The sequence below is a fragment of the Oncorhynchus tshawytscha genome, linkage group LG19 (genome assembly GCF_018296145.1).
Source record: "Oncorhynchus tshawytscha isolate Ot180627B linkage group LG19, Otsh_v2.0, whole genome shotgun sequence".
In the NCBI taxonomy this organism is placed as follows: domain Eukaryota; kingdom Metazoa; phylum Chordata; class Actinopteri; order Salmoniformes; family Salmonidae; genus Oncorhynchus; species Oncorhynchus tshawytscha.
Window position 1 is genome coordinate 17131219 of NC_056447.1, and position 27082 is coordinate 17158300.

The following is a 27082-nucleotide window of genomic DNA, read 5'->3' on the forward strand; positions in this document are numbered from 1 at the left end:
TCTGGGTATGGGGTATGGTCTGATTGGCTAAGGTTGGAGGAGAGGGAGACAGAAAAGGGAACAAAGTAGTGATTAGAGACCTGGAGGGGGGTCACAGTGAGATTAGTAGGAGAAAAGAGACCTGGAGGGGGGTTACAGTGAGATTAGTAGAACAGAGACTACTACTACTACGCTCCCTCAGGTCATGACCATCTCACTGCTACTATTACTACTACTACACTCACTAAGGTCATGACCATCTCACTACTACTACTACTACAACACTCCCTCAGGGCATGACCATCTCACTACTACTACTACTACTACTACACCACAACACTCACTCCCTCAGGTCTCTATCTGAACTCTGTTTGCAGCTGGTCTGTGGGCTCAAATCACAAACGCTTTGAACATAGTGGAGTTCCTTTTTTAATCTGCTTCCTGTATTTACTTCCTGTGTTTTCTTCCTGTGTAAACCCAGAGTCTACGCAGACGCCGGGCCATCCGTCGAGCACGACGAACATCCCGAGGTAAAGGAGGCGGGGTTTGTGAAAGAGGAAGAGTCAGAGGCTGAGAGTTCGGTGGAGGCCAGCGATGGCGAGGAGGGAGGAGCGGATGGAAAGAAGAAGAAACCACGATCGGGATTCCGTGACCGCAAGGTAATCAATAAACTATGACAACCCACAGCCATTCCCACAGACACAATCAGTCCCTCAGGGCATTAGCATCTCACTACTACTACTACTGCTACAATCAGTCCACACACACTCGCAGGCATCTCTCCACTCTCTTTGTCTCGCCACTCTCTTTGTCTCGCCACTCTCTTTGTCTCTCCACTCTCTTTGTCTCTCCACTCTCTTTGTCTCTCCACTCTCTTTGTCTCTCCACTCTCTTTGTCTCTCCACTCTCTTTGTCTCTCCACTCTCTTTGTCTCTCCACTCTCTTTGTCTCTCCACTCTCTTTGTCTCTCCACTCTCTTTGTCTCGCCACTCTCTTTGTCTCGCCACTCTCTTTGTCTCGCCACTCTCTTTTGTCTCGCCACTCTCTCTTTGTCTCGCCACTCTCTCTTTGTCTCGCCACTCTCTCTTTGTCTCGCCACTCTCTCTTTGTCTCGCCACTCTCTCTTTGTCTCGCCACTCTCTCTTTGTCTCGCCACTCTCTCTTTGTCTCGCCACTCTCTCTTTGTCTCGCCACTCTCTCTTTGTCTCTCCACACTTGTTTAGTTGAGCTGGCATCAAATCAAAGATCCTCTTCACTGGGTGTGTGTGTGTGTCCATCTCTTTTGTCCAGCCAAACACACTCAATATTTAATTTGATGAAGCGTCTGGAACAGCGTGTTGAGTATTTTAAAAATCACAGTTCACCCAGTGATGAGTCAGCGTCCAGCCCCGCCCCCCTCCACCCAGAGCGAATCAACACGCACATCTCCACTCAGAAACACATCAGGACATCCCCTCATTTACATTTTCACAGCTTTTCAGGTTAACGAGGTTGGGTTAGACAAAACAGAAACACACACACACACACACTCGCGCACACAGTGATGGTCTTTGATTAGATGCCAGCTCAACTAAATTAAACTGGATGCTTCCTTCAGCTCCACAGTACATCAGCATTGTCACAGGGAACAGAGAGGAGAGGTGTGTGTGTGTCTATGGAGCTAACAATGTGCACCACTTCACAACACAAAACACGAGACAGGGGCGTGGCAAAGAGAGAGTTGGGGGGGCATGTCAACCGTTTGTCCTATCGAGTACCCATAAAACATGATGATATACGATGCTATCGCCTCCTATTGACCACATCCCAGAATGCTGCTGCTGCTTCTCTTCGCCACAGCGACAGTTGGCACCAAATGCAACTGGAGGAATCATGAAGAAATATGTTGTTGAAAGGGCAGAGAGAGGCTAGTCTTTTATTCTGTTCATTTCTGTTGGAGGAGCAGAACGTGTGTGTGTGTGATGGACCAGTGACTGTGATGAGCAACGGACTGTCTTAGCGTAGTAAGTTATAGGACTACATCATGGTGGAACAGTGACTGAGGAACGGACTGTCTTAGCGTAGTAAGTTATAGGACAATATCATGGTGGAACTGTGACTGTGAGGAACGGACTGTCTTAGCGTAGTAAGTTATAGGACAATATCATGGTGGAACAGTGACTGATGAGGAACGGACTGTCTTAGCGTAGTAAGTTATAGGACTACATGGTGGAACATGATATCGTAAATACACAGCTGCAAAAACTTCTTGATGAAAACTGTCTTGGTCTACAGTTTATCCATTATCTCAGGCGAGCAGAACCTCCAGACGTCCTTAATATTAGAGATTGCGCCCCAGCTGTTGTTTTAACAAAGAGACACGTACCCCTTCCTCTGAGCTACGTTTACCGTGTCCTTGTTCAGCCACGACTCTGCGAAACAGGATATTGCATCAGGAGAAAGCCATCCATAAAACGATTGAAGCGTAACCTTCTGTCATATTCATAGCCTATCGAATGGAGAGAGAAGGGAATATATACTACTGTTTTTAAAACGGGGAGGTTGATTTCTGACTGGACATTTTAGCTTTGGTGGAATTCTCCACTCTTCTTGGCCGACATCCCTCTCTTGCATTCTGTAGACTGTATAACATGGCCAAAAGTATGTGGACACCTGCTCGTCCAACATCTCATTCCTAAATCATGGGCATTATTATGGATTTGGTCTCCCCCCTTTGCTGCTATAACAGCCTCTACTCTTCTGGGAAGGCTTTCCACTAGATGTTGGAACATTGCTGCTATAACAGCCTCCACTCTTCTGGGAAGGCTTTCCACTAGATGTTGGAACATTGCTGCTATAACAGCCTCCACTCTTCTGGGAAGGCTTTCCACTAGATGTTGGAACATTGCTGCTATAACAGCCTCCACTCTTCTGGGAAGGCTTTCCACTAGATGTTGGAACATTGCTGTGATAACAGCCTCCACTCTTCTGGGAAGGCTTTCCACTAGATGTAGGAACATTGCTGCTATAACAGCCTCCACTCTTCTGGGGAGGCTTTCCACTAGATGTAGGAACATTGCTGCTATAACAGCCTCCACTCTTCTGGGGAGGCTTTCCACTAGATGTAGGAACATTGCTGCTATAACAGCCTCCGCTCTTCTGGGGAGGCTTTCCACTAGATGTAGGAACATTGCTGCTATAACAGCCTCTACTCTTCTGGGAAGGCTTTCCACTAGATGTAGGAACATTGCTGCTATAACAGCCTACACTCTTCTGGGAAGGCTTTCCACTAGATGTAGGAACATTACTGAGGGGACTTTCTTCCATTCATCCACAAGAGCATTCGTGAGTTCGGGTACTGATGTTGGGGCGATTAGGCCTGGCTCGCAGTCGGCGTTCCAATTCAACCCCAAAGGTGTTCAATGGGGTTAAAGTCAGGGCTCTGTGTAGGCCAGTCAAGTTCTTCCATGCAGAAATTTGACAAACTGACTTGTTGGAAAGGTGGCATCTTATGACGGTGCCATGTTGAAAGTCACTGAGCTCTTCAGTAAGGCCATTCTACTGTCAATGTTTGTCTATGGAGATTGCATAGATGTGTCCTCAATTTTATACACCTGTCGGCAATGGTTGTGGCTGAAATGGCCAAATCCACTAATTTGATGTGGTGTCTACATACTTTTGGTCGTATCTACGTGTACATACTACCTCAATCAGCCTGACTAAGCGGTGTCTGTATGTAGACTCTCTACTGTCTATAGACTCTCTACTGTCTATAGACTCTCTACTGTCTATAGACTCTCTACTGTCTATAGACTCTCTACTGTCTATAGACTCTCTACTGTCTATAGACTCTCTACTGTCTATAGACTCTCTACTGTCTATAGACTCTCTACTGTCTATAGACTCTCTACTGTCTGTAGCCTCTCTACTGTCTGTAGCGTCACTACTGTTGTTTTATTTCTTTACTTAACTATTGTTCACCTAATACCTTTTTTGCACTTGGTTAGAACCTGTAAGTAAGCATTTCACTGTAAGGTGTACTACACCTGTTGTATTCGGTGCACGTGACTAATAAACTTTGATTTGATTAGTGTATTTATGGAAATAGGCTATAGGAATAGGCAAATTACAAATCCAATGTCCTGCTGTGTGCTGTCCTGTTGTGTGCTGTCCTGCTGTGTGACAAAACATTTTTTACGTGCGGTGCCAGTCAAGTGGCGACGGCTGTCAATCATCATCATCATCATCATCCCTAACCCTATTGGGGAGGGATGGTTCCAACATGACCACCTCTTCTCAACACAAAACACGATGGATAGAAATCTGACTGTCAGGTGAGCGAGGGATGAAGAAAGAGGGAGAGAATTGGGAAATGAAAAGGCAGAATGATCCTTGTGGCAGCAGCAGCTAAATGCAATGCTATCTGAGTAGCTGTCAGCACTGTGTGGATGAACACAGTAGTCTTAATGTCTGATGCTGATCGTCTTGTGGGTGGGTGGGAGAGAGCGAGATCCTTCCCCTGTCTATCTGTCTCTGAGTATCTGGCCCTAATAGGATTTGGGTTGCATTCAGGGCTGTATCTCTCCCCCAGTGGAAGACTAGATTGAATGGCTCAGTCTGTCTGATGGTCTCTGATCAGTACTGTGACCTGAATGGATCAATCTGTCTGTCTGGTCTCTAGTCAGTACTGTGACCTAAAATACGTTTTGTTTGTTGGGAGTCTTGGAGAAGGGCAGAATGATGCTGAGATGCCGATTTTTCACTTTAAAATGTACATCAAACAAAAGCCAATGATTGCAAAGTTAAACTATCAATATAGTCTGTCTGTGTGCAAATTGGATTGTGTAATTTGTTATGCTGTGGAACTGTGGGTATGTATGGCTTATAACCAATATAGAAGTCAGGAAATGACATGCAACCGATTTATCTTGGCTGAAAAGGATAAATAATCTCTTTGAAGAAGCCGCCATGTCTAAAACAGGAAGTAGAGCGTACTGCTTCTCCTTCTCTGGCCAATAGGAATGGCTACTGCCAGGCTAACTGGTTATGTGTGTGGCAGGCTGGCTTGGCTGGCTTAGGGTTGCAAAATTCCGGGAACATTCCCATGTTTTCCCAGACATCCCAGTTGTAAGATTCATGGAAATATGTCCAGGATTTCTGGTAAACAAGGGATTTTTTTTATTTTTTTTATTCAATTTTTGCAACCCCAGATGTCCTGTGCCTTGGTAAGATAGAAACCTAGAAGTCCTTTTTTTTGAAAATGACTGTTAATTATTCATTTTGGGGTGTAGCGCTTCACCAAACCTACCGTTCGATACGTATTGCGGATTTGGGGTCACGGTTTCGGTACAGCAGGACAATTAAATGCCATTCACAATGTTGTTTGCATTGTCTGTTGTGACATCATTCACAATGTTGTTTGCATTGTCTGTTGTGACATCATTCACAATGTTGTTTGTCTGTTGTGATTGTCTGTTGTGACATCATTCACAATGTTGTTTGCATTGTCTGTTGTGACATCATTCACAATGTTGTTTGCATCGTCTGTTGTGACAGGATTGTCATGTTGAGCCTCTCAAGTTTCTCCTCTGATGCTGCGTGTGCAACCATGTGGGAGGTAGGGATTTACCAGTTGTGTGTGTGTGTGTGTGTGTGTATATATACCAGTTAGATGCATTCATGTGATTTGAACTTGTTGAGAAACGCAGATCGGCTAATGTGATGGGCTGTCACTGCATCGGACAATTAATTAAACTTCGGCTTTGGCTTGCTTATATACTGTAGAGCGGGTGTACTACCTGTTTGCTGAAATCGGTGCAAGATGGACTTTCGTAACGTGTCTCAAGCTCTTTCACGATGCGCTGAAACCCCTCATTCTCAACTACCGAGAATCGACATGCGTTCGCTATAAACCAAAGACTGTAAAAATTTTTTTTTAAACTTAACCTACCTATCGCTCATGTTGTTTCTTTGGCCCGGTCAGAATCAGTTGCCGTCTGCTTGAATGCAGAGGGGAGACCATGTTGTGGTGTTACTTAGCGTTTCCGACTTGCTCTGGTAGCCTGGGGAGATGTCGGTGTAAATGTGTCTACGTATTTGAGGTGTTGGCAGCTGCACAGGCTATTCTGGTTGAGCAGTGGCAACACCCTCTATGCCCTTCGTTGTTGTAACCTACTGGGAAGACGAAATGTTCCCAAACTAGAGGTTTAACCGACGATGAAGATTCTCCTGGTTTATCCACCACTCTCCATGATACACAACTAGTTCCCCGCTTGCGCCTCACAAAAGGACCGGTTTGAAATGGGCCAGTTAAGATTTTGATTACACCGTCTGCATAGGCGCTAGTAGTTTTAACAGAAGATTCTGGAATCTTTTCAGCTCAGATGTACTCAACAGGCCTGCAACACCACATTGGAATGGGGTTTTTATTTTGTAAATATAAAGTACCAGTTGTAAACTAAGCGTTTCACAGTATTTGTTCACAGTACAGTATTCACTATTTGTTGTATTTGACAAATAGTGGAAAAATTGGTGTCTTCATTGTGTTTGATACTTAGCCTTGATGTTTCATTTTATTTTAAAAATAAACACCAGTCCCTCATTTTAGTCAACCCTGTTACAAGAACTGAACTCTCGTTTTTAAGGAAGTTATGGTATTTTTAGCAACTGGATAACTGCATATTTCCATCTGGAAGCACTGATGTCTTAGTGTCTAATAAATGACAGAACCAGACAAAAAAAGTTTGGACATAGCTACTCATTCAAGGGATTTTCTTACTTTTTAATATTGTCTATATTGTAGAATAATAGTGAAGACTTCAAAACTATGAAATAACACATAAAAAGTGTTTAAACGTATCAAAATATTTGAGATTCTTCAAAGTAGCCACCCTTTGCCTTGATAACAGCTAAGCACACTCTTGGCATTCTCTCAACCAGCTTCACCTGGAATGCTTTTCCAACAGTCTTGAAGGAGTTCCCACTTATGCTGAGCACTTTTTGGCTGCTTTTCCTTCACTCTGCGGTTCAACTCATCCCAAACCATCTCAATTGGTTTGAGGTCGGGTGATTTGTGGAGGCTGGGTCATCTAATGCAGCCCTCCATCACTCTCCTTGGTAGAATAGCCCTTACACAGCCTGGAGGTGTGTTGGGTCATTGTCCTGATGAAACACAAATGATAGTCCCACTAAGCCCAAACCAGATGGGATGGCGTATCGCTGCAGAATGCTGTGGTAGCCATGCTGGTTAAGTGTTTTCTTTGGGCTGAAATCTGAGGCTGGTAACTAATGAACTTATCCTCTGCTGCAGAGGTAACTCTGGGTCTTCCTTTCCTGTGGCGGTCCTCATGAGAGACAGTTTCATCATAGCGCTTGATGGTTTTTGCGTCTTGCACTTGAAGAAACTTTTTTAAAGTTCTTGACATTTTCCAGATTGGCGTCATGTCTTAATGTAATGATGGACTGTCCTTTTCTCTTTGCTTATTTGTGCTGTTCTTGACATAATATGGACTTGGTCTTTTACCAAATAGGGCTATCTTCTGTCATGACTCTCCCTTGACGATCTGAAGGATCAGGTGACAGTGGGTCCGTCTCTACAGCGTGTTCTCTCTCTCGCAGAGGTCGGCTGTTTTATGACGGTCGTAAAATACGCTGTCTCTGTTCTCTGTTGTGTTCCAGACTGGAATGTAAACTGTGGAACACAGAGACACACTTGGACAATCAAACGTTTGAATAATTACACAACGTCTTTTGAGAATGTGGGAATTGTCCGTGGGTGTTTTGAAAGAACAACCCTGTCCGTGGGCGTTTTGAAAGAACAACCCCGTCCGTGGGCGTTTTGAAAGAACAACCCCGTCCGTGGGCGTTTTGAAAGAACAACCCCGTCCAAGTTGTTTCATTTAGTGACCTCATGAAACACAGGAGACCCACATTACTGCATCTCTGTTTGTGTACACTTTCCAATTATCAGATTCACATCTAGATGTTGGAATACAATTATTGAGTAAATATGAAACTATTTGTTAAAAGATGTAGTGTGATTCTAGGCTTCTAAATGAGAGTGGATTTTCATATTAAGTTTAACTAGACAGTGGCCCCCCGTGAGGCCAGACATCACATCAGGTCTCATGGAATCGGACCTTTTTCCACAGAGTGTAAAACCCACTTCCTACAAAAATGTACATTAAGTCAGAGAATGTCGGGACGGAGTCCCCACGTTGGAATGGGCTCCATTCAAGACCACGCAAACCACGGTGTAAGTTAAGGTTGCAAATGGTTGAAGACCAGAAAATATGAAGCGTTAGCTACATGTGAAATGGTTAAGAACTCTATATGCTGTCGTGGAAATTTCCTCTGTCTTAGCAAATCGTGAGAGCCCAAACCACACACAAGTCAGAGTATATTAGAAAGTCCCATCTTTAATTATATATGAGCTTCACCATAGCCCTGTTTGACTCTCGGATCAATTCAGTGTCTATAAATTCTCAGTGTCAACATAATGGCAACTGAGATCCTTAAGAGCAAAGATCCACCCCCTAGTCGACATGACAAACCACAAGTCTTAGGAAAACTGCACAAAGGAAGATTTTACTTTAGAGAGGAGTATCCCATAGCCAGACAGCATTAGCTATAAATTATTGTTCAGTTTGCTCTCTTAAACGAAGTTCATATCTCATTCTTGGTACCACTTAGGACCAGAACATTACCTCATCCAATGGTATATATCAATTGTCAATTCTAGATACTCCCATCAAAAATACACCCACTCCTGGACAAGCTCACTGAGACAGTGAGCCTCTTAGGTCATACACTAGATCAAGATACGGGCAACCTCCGAGAGGACATGTAATAGTTACAGACACATCCCCATAAGAAGACAAGCCTGACCTCTCCCCTCTAGGGCCCAAGTAACTTTTTCCCACATAAGCATACTTATGAAAATTGATAAAACATCTTATTTATCAATGTTACCTAAAGAATTGTGATTCTGCCACAACAATGCCATTAGAGCGTGTAGCGTCGGCTACACGGCTGGAATTGGTTAAACTCGGAGACTATCGATCATTACAGAATAAGAGCAAATCCTAGACAGAATTACTAGTCTGCAGCTGGAAATGACGTAAGTCTAGTTCAAGAATACCGACAACCGCCGAAACATCTATTCTATGCGACAACGATGGGTACGCCTGACGTATCCACTAGGAATGCAACTTTTCTGTCGACTCTCCAGCAGACGGACCGATGACCGCAGAGAGACAGCAAGACGTGCACTTGTAAATATGTAAATTGCAATTTTATTTTTTGAGTGAGCGGTCGTTCATGTAAAGTATTAGCGATTTCTACGAGTTTCTCGCTCTTGAGCGGTCCATACTCTTTCCTTTGTCTATCAAGCCGTCATGGCGGTTTCATCCGCTAGGGACTTTTCCTTTTCTATCACGTAATACCTAATGTATGAACTAATTGTGTGTTTTTCATGTATTTCTGTGATCTTATTTAGTTAGTTAATAAATAATTAAACCGTTTTTTGTATATCGCTGATTCATCATTTAGGCTAGGGTTTGTGCAGATATCCAAGGGTTTGCGACGTTCAGTAATGAGCACCGATAAGGTAATAATAATACATTAGTTAAAAAATTAAAAGCTATTCGGTGCTCCTTTCACATTTTACATGTGCATGTTTTTCTGAGATGTCTTTGAAAACCAAGAATTTCTAATTAATATGAAAACCGTATAGGAAAATATTACGTCAAACTAACGTTAACTCTGTACCGGTACCCCCTGTATATAGCCTCCACATTGACTCTGTACCGTAACACCCTGTATATAGCCTCTACATTGACTCTGTACCGTAACACCCTGTATATAGTCTCTACATTGACTCTGTACCAGTAATACCCTGTATATAGCCTCTACATTGACTCTGTACCGTACCCCCTGTATATAGCCTCCACATTGACTCTGTACTGGTACCCCCTGTATATAGCCTCCACATTGACTCTGTACTGGTACCCCCTGTATATAGCCTCCACATTGACTCTGTACCGTAACACCCTGTATATAGCCTCCACATTGACTCTGTACCGGTACCCCCTGTATATAGTCTCTACATTGACTCTGTACCGTACCCCCCTGTATATAGCCTCCACATTGACTCTGTACCGGTACCCCCTGTATATAGCCTTCACATTGACTCTGTACTGGTACCCCTGTATATAGCCTCCACATTGACTCTGTACCGGTACCCCCTGTATATAGCCTCCACATTGACTCTGTACTGTAACACCCTGTATATAGCCTCCACATGGACTCTGTACCGGTACCCCCTGTATATAGCCTCCACATTGACTCTGTACTGTAACACCCTGTATATAGCCTCCACATTGACTCTGTACCGTAACACCCTGTATATAGCCTCCACATTGACTCTGTACCGTAACACCCTGTATATAGTCTCCACATTGTTATTTCACTGCTGCTCTTTAATTACTTGTTACTTTTATTTCTTATCTGTATTTTTTTGAAACTGCATTGTTGGTTGGGGGCTCGTAAGTCTACTACACCTGTTGTATTCGGCATTTCACTGTTTGTTCTACTACACCTGTTGTATTCGGCATTTCACTAAGGTCTACTACACCTGTTGTATTCGGCATTTCACTGTGAGGTCTACTACACCTGTTGTATTCGGCATTTCACTGTGAGGTCTACTTACACCTGTTGTATTTTTGAAACTGCATTTCACTGTGAGGGCTCTACTACACCTGTTGTATTCGGCATTTCACTGTGAGGTCTACTACACCTGTTGTATTCGGCATTTCACTGTGAGGTCTACTACACCTGTTGTATTCGGCATTTCACTGTGAGGTCTACTACACCTGTTGTATTCGGCATTTCACTGTGAGGTCTACTACACCTGTTGTATTCGGCATTTCACTGTGAGGTCTACTACACCTGTTGTATTCGGCATTTCACTGTGAGGTCTACTACACCTGTTGTATTCGGCATTTCACTGTGAGGTCTACTACACCTGTTGTATTCGGCATTTCACTGTGAGGTCTACTACACCTGTTGTATTCGGCATTTCACTGTGAGGTCTACTACACCTGTTGTATTCGGCATTTCACTGTGAGGTCTACTACACCTGTTGTATTCGGCATTTCACTGTGAGGTCTACTACACCTGTTGTATTCGGCATTTCACTGTGAGGTCTACTACACCTGTTGTATTCGGCATTTCACTGTGAGGTCTACTACACCTGTTGTATGCGGCATTTCACTGTGAGGTCTACTACACCTGTTGTATTCGGCATTCGACTCAAAACTATTTTCCTGATTCTGACCACTTTTTTGGGGGGTTGTTTTTCTTTTTTTTGCCCTCTGGCCTCCATTGATTTTAGTCACCCTGATTTTGGCCATCCTACAAGGGTAAACATTCCAATAAGATTGGTTTACCCATTGGTCATAAGATGCCTTTTCTGATTGGACAACCCTAAAATGACACATTTAAAGGCTGCTAACATGAGTGTGGGAGTGTGGGTTTGATGATGGCGAATGAGGAGGTAAGCTGTTCGATGGGTGGATGTTGTGGAATAGCATTCTGTTTAGTTTGTCTCTCTCTTGCTCGTGTAATTCACAATATATAATTACAATATACATTTTGCCTAATTATAAGACTCACTAATAATTTAATTATTTCATCAAAATAATTTTACCTGCTTTTTAAAAAAAATATTTTAATTACATTTTTTTGCAGTCATCACTGATCTGGCTTTCAAGTCTGTTTTTATAAAAATGCCCTTTTTATTTCAAATGTAACCAGAACACAGTTTAATGCACGTCCCACGAATAATGACCCACCTTCTGGTAGCAGCCATTATAGAACATTAACACAGGACGCATCAACAATCTCTGAAGCCCAGCTGCTAGTGATTAGCCAGCTAATGTTTTTATATTGCACCTTTTTAGCCAACTTGGATCTATTTCCTTACAAGGTAGAACAGTTTTTTTGTGTTTTTATTAGGATCCCCATTAGCTGTTGCAGAAGCAGCAGATACTCTTCCTGGGGTTCAACACAACACATGAACCATAATACAGAATGACACAACACAGAACATCAATAGACAAGAACAGCTCAAGGACAGAACTACATACATTACATTACATGAACAAAGACAGAACTACATACATTGAACTGTTATGAACACACTCTTCTGTCCGTCTCCTACTGTTTGAAAGGCATGCTAGCCTGTCCACTTTGTTCAGTTGTTGAAATCACGTTGCTTACCTTTTATTTCTCACAATGAGAACGGGGTTGTTTTATGCTTATTGCACATTTTATAAAACAGACTAGACATCTAGTATACCAGTCTTTGGCTAAAATGCTGCTAGTGGTTTGTGGTACCGTAATGGCGCGTGCGACGAGCTGAGCAAACTTATTTTTTTTCAGAATCATACTCCTGTTTTAGTAGTCTGCTATGCTCGCAATTTGAAGAGTTGGGAACTGAAAAGGTTAACTTCTCTGTTACAGTACAAATAATGTCTCAATGTGTTTGTGTACATTATGATTGATTCTGTTGGCCCAAACCTCCAAAATGAAAATGGCGAGTTGAAACCGCTTGTCAGAGAGGAAGTAGTTTGTTGTGAGTGACAGGTGGCGGTGCTTGGTGTGAGTGACAGGTGGCGGTGCTTGGTGTGAGTGACAGGTGGCGGTGCTTGGTGTGAGTGACAGGTGGAGGTGCTGTTAATGAACTGGGACCTTTTTAACAGCGTGCAGGCGTTATTGTTCTATACTAGTATTTTTTATTTATTAGCACCTATGGTTATTAAGGATGTGCGTATGTGCATACCCTTCATAGGAAAGTTTGCTGAGTCACAGCAGAAGGAGACATGAGAACAAGCAGACCTAAACGGCCCCAAAATACGTCAATATATAAATCTGTCTCTCTCTGTCTCTGTCTTTATTTATTTATTTATTTATATATATCACTCTGAAACATATCTTGAATGAATAATATAGCACCCAGCCCTACTGACAGTACCTCTCTCTCTCCCCCCCTCCCCAGGTGATGGAGTATGAGAATAGGATTAGAGCCTACTCCACTCCAGACAAGATCTTCCGTTACTTCGCCACGCTGAAGATCATCAGTGAGCACGGAGATGCAGAGGTCTACATGACTCCACAGGACTTTGTCCGTTCCATCACCCCCAACGAGAAACAGCCAGAGAGTAAGTCTAAAGTTGAGACAAGCGCTTAACTCCCAATTGGGGAGAAAAAGGAAGTAAAAATATATATTATACATACAGTACTGTCAAAAGTTTGGACATACCTACTCATTCATTTTTATTTTTTTTACTCTTTTCTACATTGTAGAATAATAGTGAAGACATCAAAACTATGAAAAAACACATATGGAATCATGTAGTAACCAAAAAAAGTGTTAAACAAATCCAAATATGTTTTATATTTGATTCTTCAAAGTAGCCACCCTTTGCCTTGACAGTTTTGCACGCTCTTGGCTTTCTCTCAACCAGCTTCATGAGGTAGTCACCTGGAATGCATTTCAATTAACAGGTGTGCCTTGTTAAATTTATTTGTGTAATTTCTTTCCTTATTGCTTTTGAGCCAATCAGTTGTGTTGTGACAAGGTAGTGGTGGTGTACAGAAGACAGCCCTATTTGGTAAAATATTCTGCCAAGAACAGCTCAAATTGGCAAAGAGAAACGACAGTCCATCATTACTTTAAGACATGAAGGTCAGTCAATCCAGAGAGTTTCATGAACTTTGAAAGTTTCTTCAAGTGCAGTTGCAAAAATCCTCAAGCGGTATGATGAAACTGGCTCTCATGAGGACCTCCACAGGAAAGGAAGACCCAGAGTTACCTCTGCTGCAGACAATGAGTTGATTAGAGTTACCCGTCTCATGAGGACCGCCACATGAAAGGAAGACCCAGAGTTACCTCTGCTGCAGAGGATAAGTTCAGTAGAGTTACCAGCCTCAGAAATTGCAGCCCAAATAAATGCTTCATTGTTCAAGTAACAAACACATCAACATCAACTGTTCAGAGGAGACTGTGTCAATCAGGCCTTCGTGTTTGAATTGCTGCAAAGAAACCACTACTAAAGGACACCAATGAGAAGAGGAGACTTGCTTGGGCCAAGAAAAAAGAGGAATGGACATTAGACTGGTGGAAATCTGTTATTTTGGTCTGAGTCCAAATTTGATATTTTCGATTCCAACCGCTGTGTCTTTGTGGCGCGGAGTAGGTACAGTTGAAGTCGGAGGTTCACATACACTTAGGTTGGCGTCATTAAAACTTGTTTTTCAACAACTCCACAAATTTCTTGTTAACCAACTAGAGTTTTGGCAAGTCGGTTAGGACATCTACTTTGCATGACACAAGTAATTATTCCAACAATTGTTTAAAGACAGATTATTTCACTTATAGTTCACTGTATCACAATTCCAGTGGGTCAGAAGTTTACATACACTAAGTTGACTGTGCCTTTAACCAGCTTGGGAAACCTGTAGGGACATCCCGTGAACGGGACCGTTGTCATCATCTGACACTAATTAGCATAACGCAACGGACATAAATCTTCCTAGGAACATCTTCCTATTCATGAAAATCACAAGTGAAATATATTGGAACACAGCTTAGCCTTTTGTTAATCACCCTGTCATCTCAGATTTTCAAAATATGCTTTACAGCCAACGCTTGACAAGCATTTGTGTAAGTTTATCATAGCATTATGCCTTGCTAGCAGCAGGCAACCTTGTCACGGAAATCAGAAAAACAATCAAATTAAATAGTGTACCTTTTGAAGAACTTCACTCACGAGACTCCCAGGTAGACAGCCAAAGTTCATTTTTTTCCCCCAAAATATTATTTTTGTAGGCGAAATAGCTCTGTTTGTTCACGTTTTGGCTGAGAAATCGCCGGAAATTGCTGTCACCACAACACCGAAAAATATTCCAAATTAGCTCCATAATATCGACAGAAACATGGCAAACGTTGTTTATAATCCTTCCTCAAGGTGTTTTTCTAATATCTATTCGATAACATATCCGTCGGGACAATTCGTTTTTCATTAGGACCGATGGAATAATGGCTACCTCTGTATTTTACGCGAGAATCTCTCTCGGAGTGATGTGACCACTTACGCAATGTGGCCACTTACGGCTATTCTTCAACAGAAATGCGTAAAACTATGTCACAATGCTGTAGACACCTTGGGGAATACGTAGAAAGCGTAAGCTCGTTGATGGTGCATTTACAGCTGAATAGGGGAGTCATTGGAACACAGCGCTTTCAAAACCTGGGGCATTTCCGATTGGATTTTTCTCAGGTTTTCGCCTGCAACGTCAGTTCTGTTATACTCACAGACAATATCTTTACAGTTTTGGAAACGTCAGTGTTTTCTATCCAAAGCTGTCAATTATATGCATATTCTAGCATCTTGTCCTGACAAAATTATCCCGTTTTAAAACGGGAACGTTTTTTTTCCAAAAATGAGAATACTGCCCCCTAACACCGAGGTTAAACAGCTTGGAAAATTCCAGAAAATTATGTCATGGCTTTAGCCATGGCTTTAGCCTATCAGAAGCTTCTAAATTGACATAATTTGAATCAATTGGAGGTGTACCTGTGGATGTATTTCAAGGCCTACCTTCAAACTCTGTGCCTCTTTGCTTGACATCATGGGAAAATCAAAAGAAGTCATCCCAAGACCTGAGAACAAATAATTGTAGACCTCCAAGTCTGGTTCATTGTTGGGAGCAATTTCCAAACGCCTGAAGGTACCACGTTCATCTGTACAAACAATACTAAGCAAGTATAAACACCATGGGACCATGAACGTACTTTGGTGCAAATCAATCCCAGAACGACAGCAAAGGACCTTGTGAAGATGCTGGAGGAAACCGGTACAAAAGTATCTATATCCACAGTAAAACGAGTCCTATATCAACATAACCTGAAAGGCAGCTCAGCAAGGAAGAAGCCACTGCTCCTAAACCACCATAAAAAAGCCAGACTACAGTTTGCAACTGCACATGGGGACAAAGATTGTACTTTTTGGAGAAATGTCCTCTGGTCTGATGAAACAAAAATAGAACTGTTTGGCCATAATGACCATCGCTATGTTTGGAGGAAAAAGGGGGAGGCTTGCAAGCCGAAGAACACCATCCCAACCATGAAGCACGGGGGTGGCAGCATCATGTTGTGGAGGTGCTTTGCTGAAGGAGGGACTGGTGCACTAGCCAAAATGGATGGCGGCATGAGGTAGGAAAGTTAATGTTGCTATATTATTATGTGGATATATTGAAGCATCATCTCAAGATATCAGTCAGGAAGTTGAAGCTTGGTCACAAATGGGTCTTCAAAATGGACAATGACCCCAAGCATACTTCCAAAGTTGTGACAAAATGGCTTAAGGACAACAAAGTCAAGGTATTGGAGTGGCCATTACAAAGCCCTGACCTCAAACCTATAGAAAATGTATGGGCAGAACTGAAAAATGGTGTGTGTGAGCATAGAGGCCTACAAACCTGACACATTTACACCAGCTCTGACAGGAGGAACGGGCTAAAATTCACCCAACTTGTGGGAAGCTTGTGGAAGGCTCCCTGAAACGTTTGACCCAAGTTATACAATTTAAAGGCAATGCTACCAAATACTAATTGAGTGTATGTTAACTTCTGTCCCACTGGGAATGTGATGAAAGAAATAAAAGCTGAAAAATAATTCTCTCTACTATTATTCTGACATTTCACATTCTTAAAATAAAATAGTGATCCTAACTGACGTACGTCAGGGAATTTTTACCAGGATCGAATGTCAGGAATTGTGAAACTGAGTTTAAATATATATGGCTAAGGTTTATGTAAACTTCCGACTTCAACTGTGAACAGATGATCTCTGCATGTGTGGTTCCCACCGTGGAGCGTGGGGGGTGCTTTGCTGGTGACACTGTCTGGGATTTATGTAGAATTCAAGGCACACTTAACCAGATTGGCTACCACAGCATTCTGCAGCGATACGCCATCCCATCTGCCTTGGGCTTAGTGGGACTATAATTTGTTTTTCAACAGGACAATGACCCAACACACCTCCAGGCTGTGTAAGGGCTTTTTGTCCAAGAAGGAGAGTGATGGAGTGCTACATTAGATGACCTGGCCTCCACAATCACCTGACCTCAACCCAATTGAGATGGTTTGGGATGAGTTGGACCACAGAGTGACGGAAAAGCAGCCAGCAAGTGCTCAGTATATGTGGGAACTCCTTCAAGATTGTTGGAAAAGCATTCCAGGTGAAGCTGGTTGAGAGAATGCCAAGCGTGTAAAAAGCTGTCATCAAGGCAAAGGCTTTTGCTCTTGACTGGGACAGACTTGAGGCTGGCAACTAAATTAATTGAATACGTTTTTGGTGGTCACAATATTTTGCATTATGGTTATTTTATGCTTTATGTTAAAATAAATATCACTAAAAAATGTCCTACGGTAGTGAGTTGATGAGGTAGCAAAGTTGGTCTACAAAGCTGGATGATTTCTTCTTGCATTGTGAAGTGTTGTAGCCTGTAATGGACATTGTTTTGCGAACAGTAAATGAAGTTTCAACGTTTTTACATGCTGTATTTCATTATTCATTTAACTTCTGTGCAGCATAAACGGTGACTCCGGACAGGGTAGAGCTAGCGATGAGTACGTAAACCCGGGGCGGACCTGGCTCGGACCTCTCATGCTATAGGGGGACGTTGGCTATGTTGATAGACTTGATCTTCTGTCAATCAGTAGGTGACGTGAGACATTTAACAGAAGTACCGACAGTGACAATTGTAGTTACGAACCGTAAAAAAAAATATTTAAAAAATCTTCTAGTATCTTCTAGTATTGAAAGAGTACAGATGTTTTGGAGTACCGTGCAACACTCGTGTGTGTGTGTGTGTGTGTGTGTGTGTGTGTGTGTGTGTGTGTGTCTCTCTCTCTCGCCATCTGCATCATTCTTTTGTTTCTCTGTTTTTATTGAGCTCCATCTCATGGAACGAGAATAAATCATGACACATTGTTGTAGTGCTGCAGAATGCCTTGTCTAGTGTTGCCACAGAGCAGATATGTTGTTGAGTGAGCAGAGAGCTGCTGTGTGGTTGAAATCATAGCCGTTTTTTTTATCCTACAGGCCACTCTCAGGCGGGGTCGGCAGGAAGCGGATGTTTCCATTTATTTATTTATTTTGCGACTCTGTATTTAGAGACGTAACTATTGTTCCCCTGAAACTGATGTGGGGTCTCCAGTCAGGCCTCTCTCCACGTTACCTCAGGCAGGTGTGTGTGTGTGTGTGTGTGAGAGCGAGCTAATATGGTCTTAGTTAGGTTTGTCACACCTTAGCACTCATCTGTTGTTTTTGTCACACTACTTTGCTTTATCTTGGCCAGGTCGCAGTTGTAAATGAGAACTTGTTCTCAACTGGCCTCCCTGGTTAAATAAAGGTGTTCTCAACTGGCCTACCTGGTTAAATAAAGGTGTTCTCAACTGGCCTCCCTGGTTAAATAAAGGTGTTCTCAACTGGCCTCCCTGGTTAAATAAAGGTGTTCTCAACTGGCCTCCCTGGTTAAATAAAGGTGTTCTCAACTGGCCTCCCTGGTTAAATAAAGGTGTTCTCAACTGGCCTCCCTGGTTAAATATAAATGTATCATGTTTTGTTCCATTTTTTTGTTTTCTTGCTGGGAAATCTACTAGAATTAATGTGTTCGTAAACCCACTACAATCACGGAGTACAGTGTACAGCAAGCAGTTCAGCAGTTACCTCGGCGGGTCCCGGTGGCAATAAATGAATACAAGCGAAAGCTTACCTTGACTTGGAAGAGTTACAGTGTTGGATACTTTTAGCCTGCTAGCTGCTTCCCGAGTCCTCAATCCTGCCCGAGTCCTCAATCCTGCCCGAGTCCTCAATCCTGCCCGAGTCCTCAATCCTGCCCGAGTCCTCAATCCTGCCCGAGTCCTCAATCCTGCCCGAGTCCTCAAACCTGCCCGAGTCCTTAATCCTGCCCGAGTCCTTAATCCAGCCCGGCCACTGAGTTTGCTCGGAAGCATGAAAAGTAACCTGGTAGTATTTGTTGGGTTTCTTTAACCTGGTAGTATCCGTTAGCTTTCTTTTAACCTGGTAGTATCCGTTAGCTTTCTTTTAACCTGGTAGTATCCGTTAGCTTTCTTTTAACCTGGTAGTATCCGTTAGCTTTCTTTTAACCTGGTAGTATCCGTTAGCTTTCTTTTAACCTGGTAGTATCCGTTAGCTTTCTTTTAACCTGGTAGTATCCGTTAGCTTTCTTTTAACCTGGTAGTATCCGTTAGCTTTCTTTAACCTGGTAGTATCCGTTAGCTTTCTTTTAACCTGGTAGTATCCGTTAGCTTTCTTTTAACCTGGTAGTATCCGTTAGCTTTCTTTTAACCTGGTAGTATCCGTTAGCTTTCTTTTAACCTGGTAGTATCCGTTAATTTCTTTTAACCTGGTAGTATCCGTTAGCTTTCTTTTAACCTGGTAGTATCCGTTAGCTTTCTTTTAACCTGGTAGTATCCGTTAGCTTTCTTTTAACCTGGTAGTATTCGTTAGCTTTCTTTAACCTGGTAGTATTTGTTAGCTTTCTTTAACCTGGTAGTATTCGTTAGCTTTCTTTTAACCTGGTAGTATTCGTTAGCTTTCTTTAACCTGGTAGTATTCGTTAAACCTGGTAGTATTCGTTAGCTTTCTTTAACCTGGTAGTATCCGTTAGCTTTCTTTAACCTGGTAGTATCCGTTAGCTTTCTTTTAACCTGGTAGTATCCGTTAGCTTTCTTTTAACCTGGTAGTATCCGTTAGCTTTCTTTAACCTGGTAGTATCCGTTAGCTTTCTTTTAACCTGGTAGTATCCGTTAGCTTTCTTTTAACCTGGTAGTATCCGTTAGCTTTCTTTTAACCTGGTAGTATCCGTTAGCTTTCTTTTAACCTGGTAGTATTCGTTAGCTTTCTTTTAACCTGGTAGTATTCGTTAGCTTTCTTTTAACCTGGTAGTATCCGTTAGCTTTCTTTTAACCTGGTAGTATTCCGTTAGCTTTCTTTAACCTGGTAGTATCCGTTAGCTTTCTTTAACCTGGTAGTATCCGTTAGCTTTCTTTTAACCTGGTAGTATTCGTTAGCTTTCTTTAACCGTGGTAGTATTCCTTTCTTTAACCTGGTAGTATTCGTTAGCTTTCTTTTAACCTGGTAGTATTCGTTAGCTTTCTTTTAACCTGGTAGTATTCGTTAGCTTTCTTTAACCTGGTAGTATTCGTTAGCTTTCTTTTAACCTGGTAGTATCCGTTAGCTTTCTTGAACCTGGTAGTATCCGTTAGCTTTCTTTTAACCTGGTAGTATCCGTTAGCTTTCTTTAACCTGGTAGTATCCGTTAGCTTTCTTTAACCTGGTAGTATCCGTTAGCTTTCTTTTAACCTGGTAGTATCCGTTAGCTTTCTTGAACCTGGTAGTATCCGTTAGCTTTCTTTAACCTGGTAGTATCCGTTAGCTTTCTTTAACCTGGTAGTATCCGTTAGCTTTCTTTAACCTGGTAGTATCCGTTTTTCTTTAACCTGGTAGTATCCGTTAGCTTTCTTTAACCTGGTAGTATCCGTTAGCTTTCTTTTAACCTGGTAGTATCCGTTAGCTTTCTTGAACCTGGTAGTATCCGTTAGCTTTCTTTTAACCTGGTAGTATCCGTTAGCTTTCTTTAACCTGGTAGTATCCGTTAGCTTTCTTTTAACCTGGTAGTATCCGTTAGCTTTCTTTTAACCTGGTAGTATCCGTTAGCTTTCTTTAACCTGGTAGTATCCGTTAGCTTTCTTTTAACCTTTCTTTTAACCTGGTAGTATCCGTTAGCTTTCTTTTAACCTGGTAGTATCCGTTAGCTTTCTTTAACCTGGTAGTATCCGTTAGCTTTCTTTTAACCTGGTAGTATCCGTTAGCTTTCTTTTTAACCTGGTAGTATCCGTTAGCTTTCTTTAACCTGGTAGTATCCGTTAGCTTTCTTTAACCTGGTAGTATCCGTTAGCTTTCTTTTAACCTGGTAGTATCCGTTAGCTTTCTTTAACCTGGTAGTATCCGTTAGCTTTCTTTTAACCTGGTAGTATTCGTTAGCTTTCTTTAACCTGGTAGTATCCGTTAGCTTTCTTTAACCTGGTAGTATCCGTTAGCTTTCTTTAACCTGGTAGTATCCGTTAGCTTTCTTTTAACCTGGTAGTATCCGTTAGCTTTCTTTTAACCTGGTAGTATCCGTTAGCTTTCTTTTAACCTGGTAGTATTCGTTAGCTTTCTTTTAACCTGGTAGTATTCGTTAGCTTTCTTTTAACCTGGTAGTATTCGTTAGCTTTCTTCTAACCTGGTAGTATTCGTTAGCTTTCTTGAAGATTGACCTGAGCCTGATTAGGAGTGTCCTTCCATTCTTCCCCCTCTTTCTGATTCTGTTATTACAGTAATACTGCTGACCTGAGCTTCACTGTATTAGAGGGAGAGAAGTGGAGAGGGGGAAAGAGTGATTTGTAGTGCATTTGACCCACAGCCAGGCCACTCATCTCTCCTTCCAGCTCTCGCTCTCTCTCTCTCACCACCACCCACAGTCAGATTCTACGAGAGAGAGATTGCGGAAAGGGAGAGAGATTGCGGAGAGCAGCGAAGGAGAGTTTACAGTACATTTACCTCACACCTCTCATCTCTCCCGACACCTAGCTGGCTCTGTCAGACCTAATGACACGACAGTGCAGTACAGGAGAGCGGAGGAGGGGAGATTACAGTGCATATACTGTTGGTATATAGCCTAATAATACCCCTCTGGCTGGCTGGCTGACTGTATATTTTATTCACTGTTCACTGACTGACTGCCCCCTGGTAAATAGACTTTCCTTTGTTGTGTTCTGGCTGACTGGTTTCTCAAGCCCCTGGATAAATGCTTCCTTAAACTCTATTTATTACATTTTGGATTGGAACGGAATCAATGGAACGCTATCCAACCAATGGAAATCACTGGACTCATTCTATTAATTCCAGCCAGTCAGCTGAGCCCGTCCTCTTATAGCTCCTCCCATCAGCCCCCTCTGCTAATAGTCTGGTTGATTGAAATAGTTCCACTGGACTCCATTCTATTAATTCCAGCCAGTCAGCTGAGCCCGTCCTCTTATAGCTCCTCCCATCAGTAGTCTGGTTGGTTGAAATAGTTCCACTGGACTCCATTCTATTAATTCCAGCCAGTCAGCTGAGCCCGTCCTCTTATAGCTCCTCCCATCAGTAGTCTGGTTGGTTGAAATAGTTCCACTGGACTCCATTCTATTAATTCCAGCCAGTCAGCTGAGCCCGTCCTCTTATAGCTCCTCCCATCAGCCCCCTCTGCTAGTAGTCTGGTTGGTTGAAATAGTTCCACTGGACTGAGACTGGATCTTAATAAATAACTACTTGTCTTTTTTTGTTGTTGAAAGGTTTTAAATGAGTTTTCAGAAGAGAAGGTGGGTCAGTCGAGTTCTGCTTCAGTTTCCTACCGTTTTTTATTTGTTAATTTATAAATTAAATTAATCCCACAGAAAAATAGCGGAGCACACAGATGATGTGATATTTAATGTCCTAGGTTAAGATTAATATTAGCACTGAGCTCTTAACATATATTTTTGTTAAAATTCCACCCCATAAAGTAATTTTAATCTTCAGGCTTGAAGGGTTTTGCGTTTAGTTTAGGGGCGGAGGCACGCGGCGAGAGAGGGAGGGGGGGAGGGGGCGCAGCGAGAGGGAGGGGGCGCAGCGAGGAGCGAGGGGAGGGGGGGGCGCAGCGAGAGGAGGGAGGGGGGGGGGTGCAGCGAGAGAGAGAGGGAGGGGGGGCGAGCGAGGGGAGGGAGGGGGGCGCAGCGAGAGAGAGAGAGAGGGAGGGGGGGGGCGCAGAGAGAGAGAAGGAGAGATAGGGGGGGGGCGCAGCGAGAGAGATAGGGAGGGGGGCAGCGAGAGAGAGAGAGGGAGGGGGGCGCAGCGAGAGGGAGGGGGCGAGAGAGAGAGAGAGAGGGAGGGGGCGCAGCGAGAGAGAGAGAGAGAGGAGGGGGGCGCAGCGAGAGAGAGAGAGGGGAGGGGGCGCAGCGAGAGAGAGAGAGGGAGGGGGGGCGCAGCGAGAGAGAGAGAGAGGGAGGGGGGGGGGCGAGAGCGAGAGAGAGAGAGAGGGGAGGGGGGCGCAGCGAGAGAGAGAGAGGGAGGGGGGGGGGGCGCAGCGAGAGAGAGGGAGGGGGGCGAGCGAGAGAGAGGGAGGGGGGGCAGCGAGAGAGAGAGAGGGAGGGGGGGCGCAGCGAGAGAGAGAGAGAGGGAGGGGGCGCAGCGAGAGAGAGAGGGGAGGGGGGGGCGCAGCGAGAGAGAGAGAGGGAGGGGGGGGGGCGAGAGAGAGAGAGGGAGGGGGGGCAGCGAGAGAGAGAGGGAGGGGGGCGAGCGAGAGAGAGAGGGGAGGGGGGCGCAGCGAGAGAGAGAGGGGGGGGGCGCAGCGAGAGAGAGAGAGAGAGGGGGGCGCAGCGAGAGAGAGAGAGAGAGGGAGGGGGCGCAGCGAGAGAGAGAGAGGGAGGGGGGCGCAGCGAGAGAGAGGAGGGGGGGGGAGAGGGAGGGGGCAGCGAGAGAGAGAGAGGGAGGGGGGGCAGCGAGAGAGAGAGAGGAGGGGGGGGGCGCAGCGAGAGAGAGAGAGGGGGCGCAGGGGGGGAGGGGGCAGCGAGAGAGAGAGAGGGGAGGGGGGCGAGCGAGAGAGAGAGAGGGGGGGGGCGCAGCGAGAGAGAGAGAGGGGGCGGGGGCGCGAGCGAGAGAGAGAGGGAGGGGGGGGCAGCGAGAGAGAGGAGGGGGGAGAGAGAGAGAGGGAGGGGGCGCAGCGAGAGAGAGAGAGGGAGGCGCAGCGAGAGAGAGAGAGAGAGGGGGGGGGCGGGGCGAGCGAGAGAGAGAGAGAGAGAGAGGGGGAGGGGGCGCAGCGAGAGGGGAGGGGGCGCAGCGAGAGGGGGGAGGGGGCGCAGCGAGAGAGAGAGGGAGGGGGGCGCAGCGAGAGAGGGGGGCGAGGGAGGGGGGGGGGCGCAGCGAGAGAGAGGGAGGGGGCGCAGGAGAGGGGGGGGCAGCGAGAGAGAGAGGGAGGGGGCGCAGCGAGAGAGGGAGGGAGGGGTGGGGGGGGGCGAGCAGCGAGAGAGGGAGGGAGGGGGGGGGGGCGCAGCGAGAGAGGGAGGGAGGGGAGGGGGCGAGCGAGAGAGGGAGGGAGGGGAGGGGGGCGCAGCGAGAGAGGGAGGGAGGGGGAGGGGGCGCAGCGAGAGAGAGGGAGGGGGGGGGGCGCAGCGAGAGAGGGAGGGGGGGGGCGAGCGCAGCGAGAGAGGGAGGGAGGGGTGGGGGCGCAGCGAGAGAGAGGGAGGGGGGGGGCGCAGCGAGAGAGGGAGGGGGCGCAGGGGTGGGGGCGCAGCGAGAGAGGGAGGGAGGGGAGGGGGCGCAGCGAGAGAGGGGAGGGAGGGGAGGGGGGCGGGCGAGAGAGGGAGGGAGGGGTGGGGGGGGGCGAGCGAGAGAGGGAGGGGGGGAGCGAGGGGTGGGGGGGGCGCAGCGAGAGAGGGAGGGAGGGGTGGGGGGGCGCAGCGAGAGAGGGAGGGAGGGGAGGGGGCGCAGCGAGAGAGGGAGGGAGGGGTGGGGGGAGGGGGCGAGCGAGAGAGGGAGGGAGGGGTGGGGGGGGGCGAGAGAGGGAGGGAGGGAGGGGGAGGGGAGGGGGCGAGCGGAGAGGGAGGGAGGGGTGGGGGGCGCAGCGAGAGAGGGAGGGAGGGGGGGGGGGGCGCAGCGAGAGGGAGGGAGGGGTGGGGGGAGCAGCGAGGGAGGGAGGGGTGGGGGGTGCAGAGAGGGAGAGAGGGAGGGGGGGGGGGGGGGTGCAGCGAGGGAGGGAGGGAGGGGTGGGGGTGCAGCGAGGGAGGGAGGGGTGGGGGGTGCAGCGAGGGAGGGAGGGAGGGAGGGGTGGGGGTGCAGCGAGGGAGGGAGGGATGGGGGGGGTGGGGGGGGGGCGCAGCGAGGGAGGGAGGGAGGGGTGGGGGAGGGGGCAGCGAGGGAGGGAGGGGTGGGGGTGCAGCGAGGGAGGGAGGGAGGGAGGGGGTGGGGGGGGAGCAGCGAGGGAGGGAGGGATGGGTGGGGGTGCAGCGAGGGAGGGAGGGAGGGGTGGGGGGTGCAGAGAGGGAAGGAGGGGTGGGGGTGCAGAGAGGGGGGGAGGGAGGGGTGGGGGCAGAGAGGGAGGGAGGGGTGGGGGGTGCAGAGAGGGAGGGAGGGGTGGGGGGTGGTGCAGGGAGGGAGGGAGGGAGGGGTGGGGGTGCAGGGAGGGAGGGAGGGGTGGGGGGTGCAGCGAGGGGGGGTGGGGGGTGCAGCGAGGGAGGGAGGGAGGGGTGGGGGTGCAGCGAGAGAGGGAGGGAGGGGTGGGGGTGCAGCGAGAGAGGTAGTGGTGGGGGTGCAGCGGGAGGGGAGGGGGATCTCTCCTCTATCGTTCCAGTGCGTTACACTGCAGCATCTCTCTCCTCTATCGTTCCAGTGCGCTACACTACAGCATCTCTCTCCTCTATCGTTCCAGTGCGCTACGCTGCAGCATCTCTCTCCTCTATCGTTCCAGTGCGCTTACACTGCAGCATCTCTCTCCTCTATCGTTCCAGTGCGTTACACTGCAGCATCTCTCTCCTCTATCGTTCCAGTGCGTTACACTGCAGCATCTCTCTCCTCTATCGTTCCAGTGCGCTACGCTGCAGCATCTCTCTCCTCTATCGTTCCAGTGCGTTACACTGCAGCATCTCTCTCCTCTATCGTTCCAGTGGCTACACTGCAGCATCTCTCTCCTCTATCGTTCCAGTGCGTTACACTGCAGCATCTCTCTCCTCTATCGTTCCAGTGCGCTACACTGCAGCATCTCTCTCCTCTATCGTTCCAGTGCGCTACGCTGCAGCATCTCTCTCCTCTATCGTTCCAGTGCGTTACACTGCAGCATCTCTCTCCTCTATCGTTCCAGTGCGCTACACTGCAGCAGACTTTTTCTATTTTGTAAATACACTTCCTGTTGATGTTCATTAGAGCTGGACTATTATTGCCCTGCCAGAAGCATTTGGGTGGACGTTTTAGTTAACAGTGAGGTTGTTTGCTAGTTGTGTATTGTTAGTTGTGTATTGTTAGTTGTGTATTGTTAGTTGTGTATTGTTAGTTGTGTATTGTTAGTTGTGTATTGTTAGTTGAGCTGTATTGAGGTGGGGTCTACTAATGACATGTAGCCGAGACGATTGTGGATATTTTTAAGGCCTTTGTGTCTAACACCCCTGACATTCATACCCTCTGCCTTCCTCCACTATGAACACCCCCCACATTCATACCCTCTGCCTTCCTCCACTATGAACACCCCCCCACATTCATACCCTCTGCCTTCCTCCACTATGAACATCCCCCACATTCATATCCTCTGTACTCCTCCACTATGAACACCCCCCCCACATTCATATCCTCTGCCTTCCTCCACTATGAACACCCCCACATTCATATCCTCTGCCTTCCTCCACTATGAACACCCCCACATTCATATCCTCTGCCTTCCTCCACTATGAACACCCCCACATTCATATCCTCTGCCTTCGCTCCACTATGAACACCCCCCACATTCATATCCTCTGCCTTCCTCCACTATGAACACCCCCCACATTCATATCCTCTGCCTTCCTCCACTATGAACACCCCCCCACATTCATATCCTCTGCAGCTTCCTCCACTATGAACACCCCCCACATTCATATCCTCTGCCTTCCTCCACTATGAACACCCCCACATTCATACCCTCTGTACTCCTCCACTATGAACACCCCCCACATTCATACCCTCTGTACTCCTCCACTATGAACACCCCCACATTCATACCCTCTGTACTCCTCCACTATGAACACCCCCCACATTCATATCCTCTGCCTTCCTCCACTATGAACACCCCCCACATTCATACCCTCTGTACTCCTCCACTATGAACACCCCCCACATTCATATCCTCTGCCTTCCTCCACTATGAACACCCCCACATTCATACCCTCTGTACTCCTCCACTATGAACACCCCCACATTCATACCCTCTGCCTTCCTCCACTATGAACA

General features: G+C 46.1%; 1 protein-coding gene across 11 annotated transcripts in view; it reads left to right on the plus strand.

The window, feature by feature from the left end:
• micu1 (mitochondrial calcium uptake 1) overlaps nucleotides 1-27082 on the plus strand; it is a 121534-nt gene that overhangs the window by 15192 nt on the left and 79260 nt on the right. For all 11 annotated transcript variants that reach the window (XM_042301387.1, XM_042301388.1, XM_042301389.1 and 8 more), the window contains 2 exons: nucleotides 461-638; nucleotides 13016-13178. In XM_042301387.1, the coding sequence (XP_042157321.1) occupies nucleotides 461-638; nucleotides 13016-13178 (341 nt within the window). The remainder of the gene's footprint in view (nucleotides 1-460; nucleotides 639-13015; nucleotides 13179-27082) is intronic.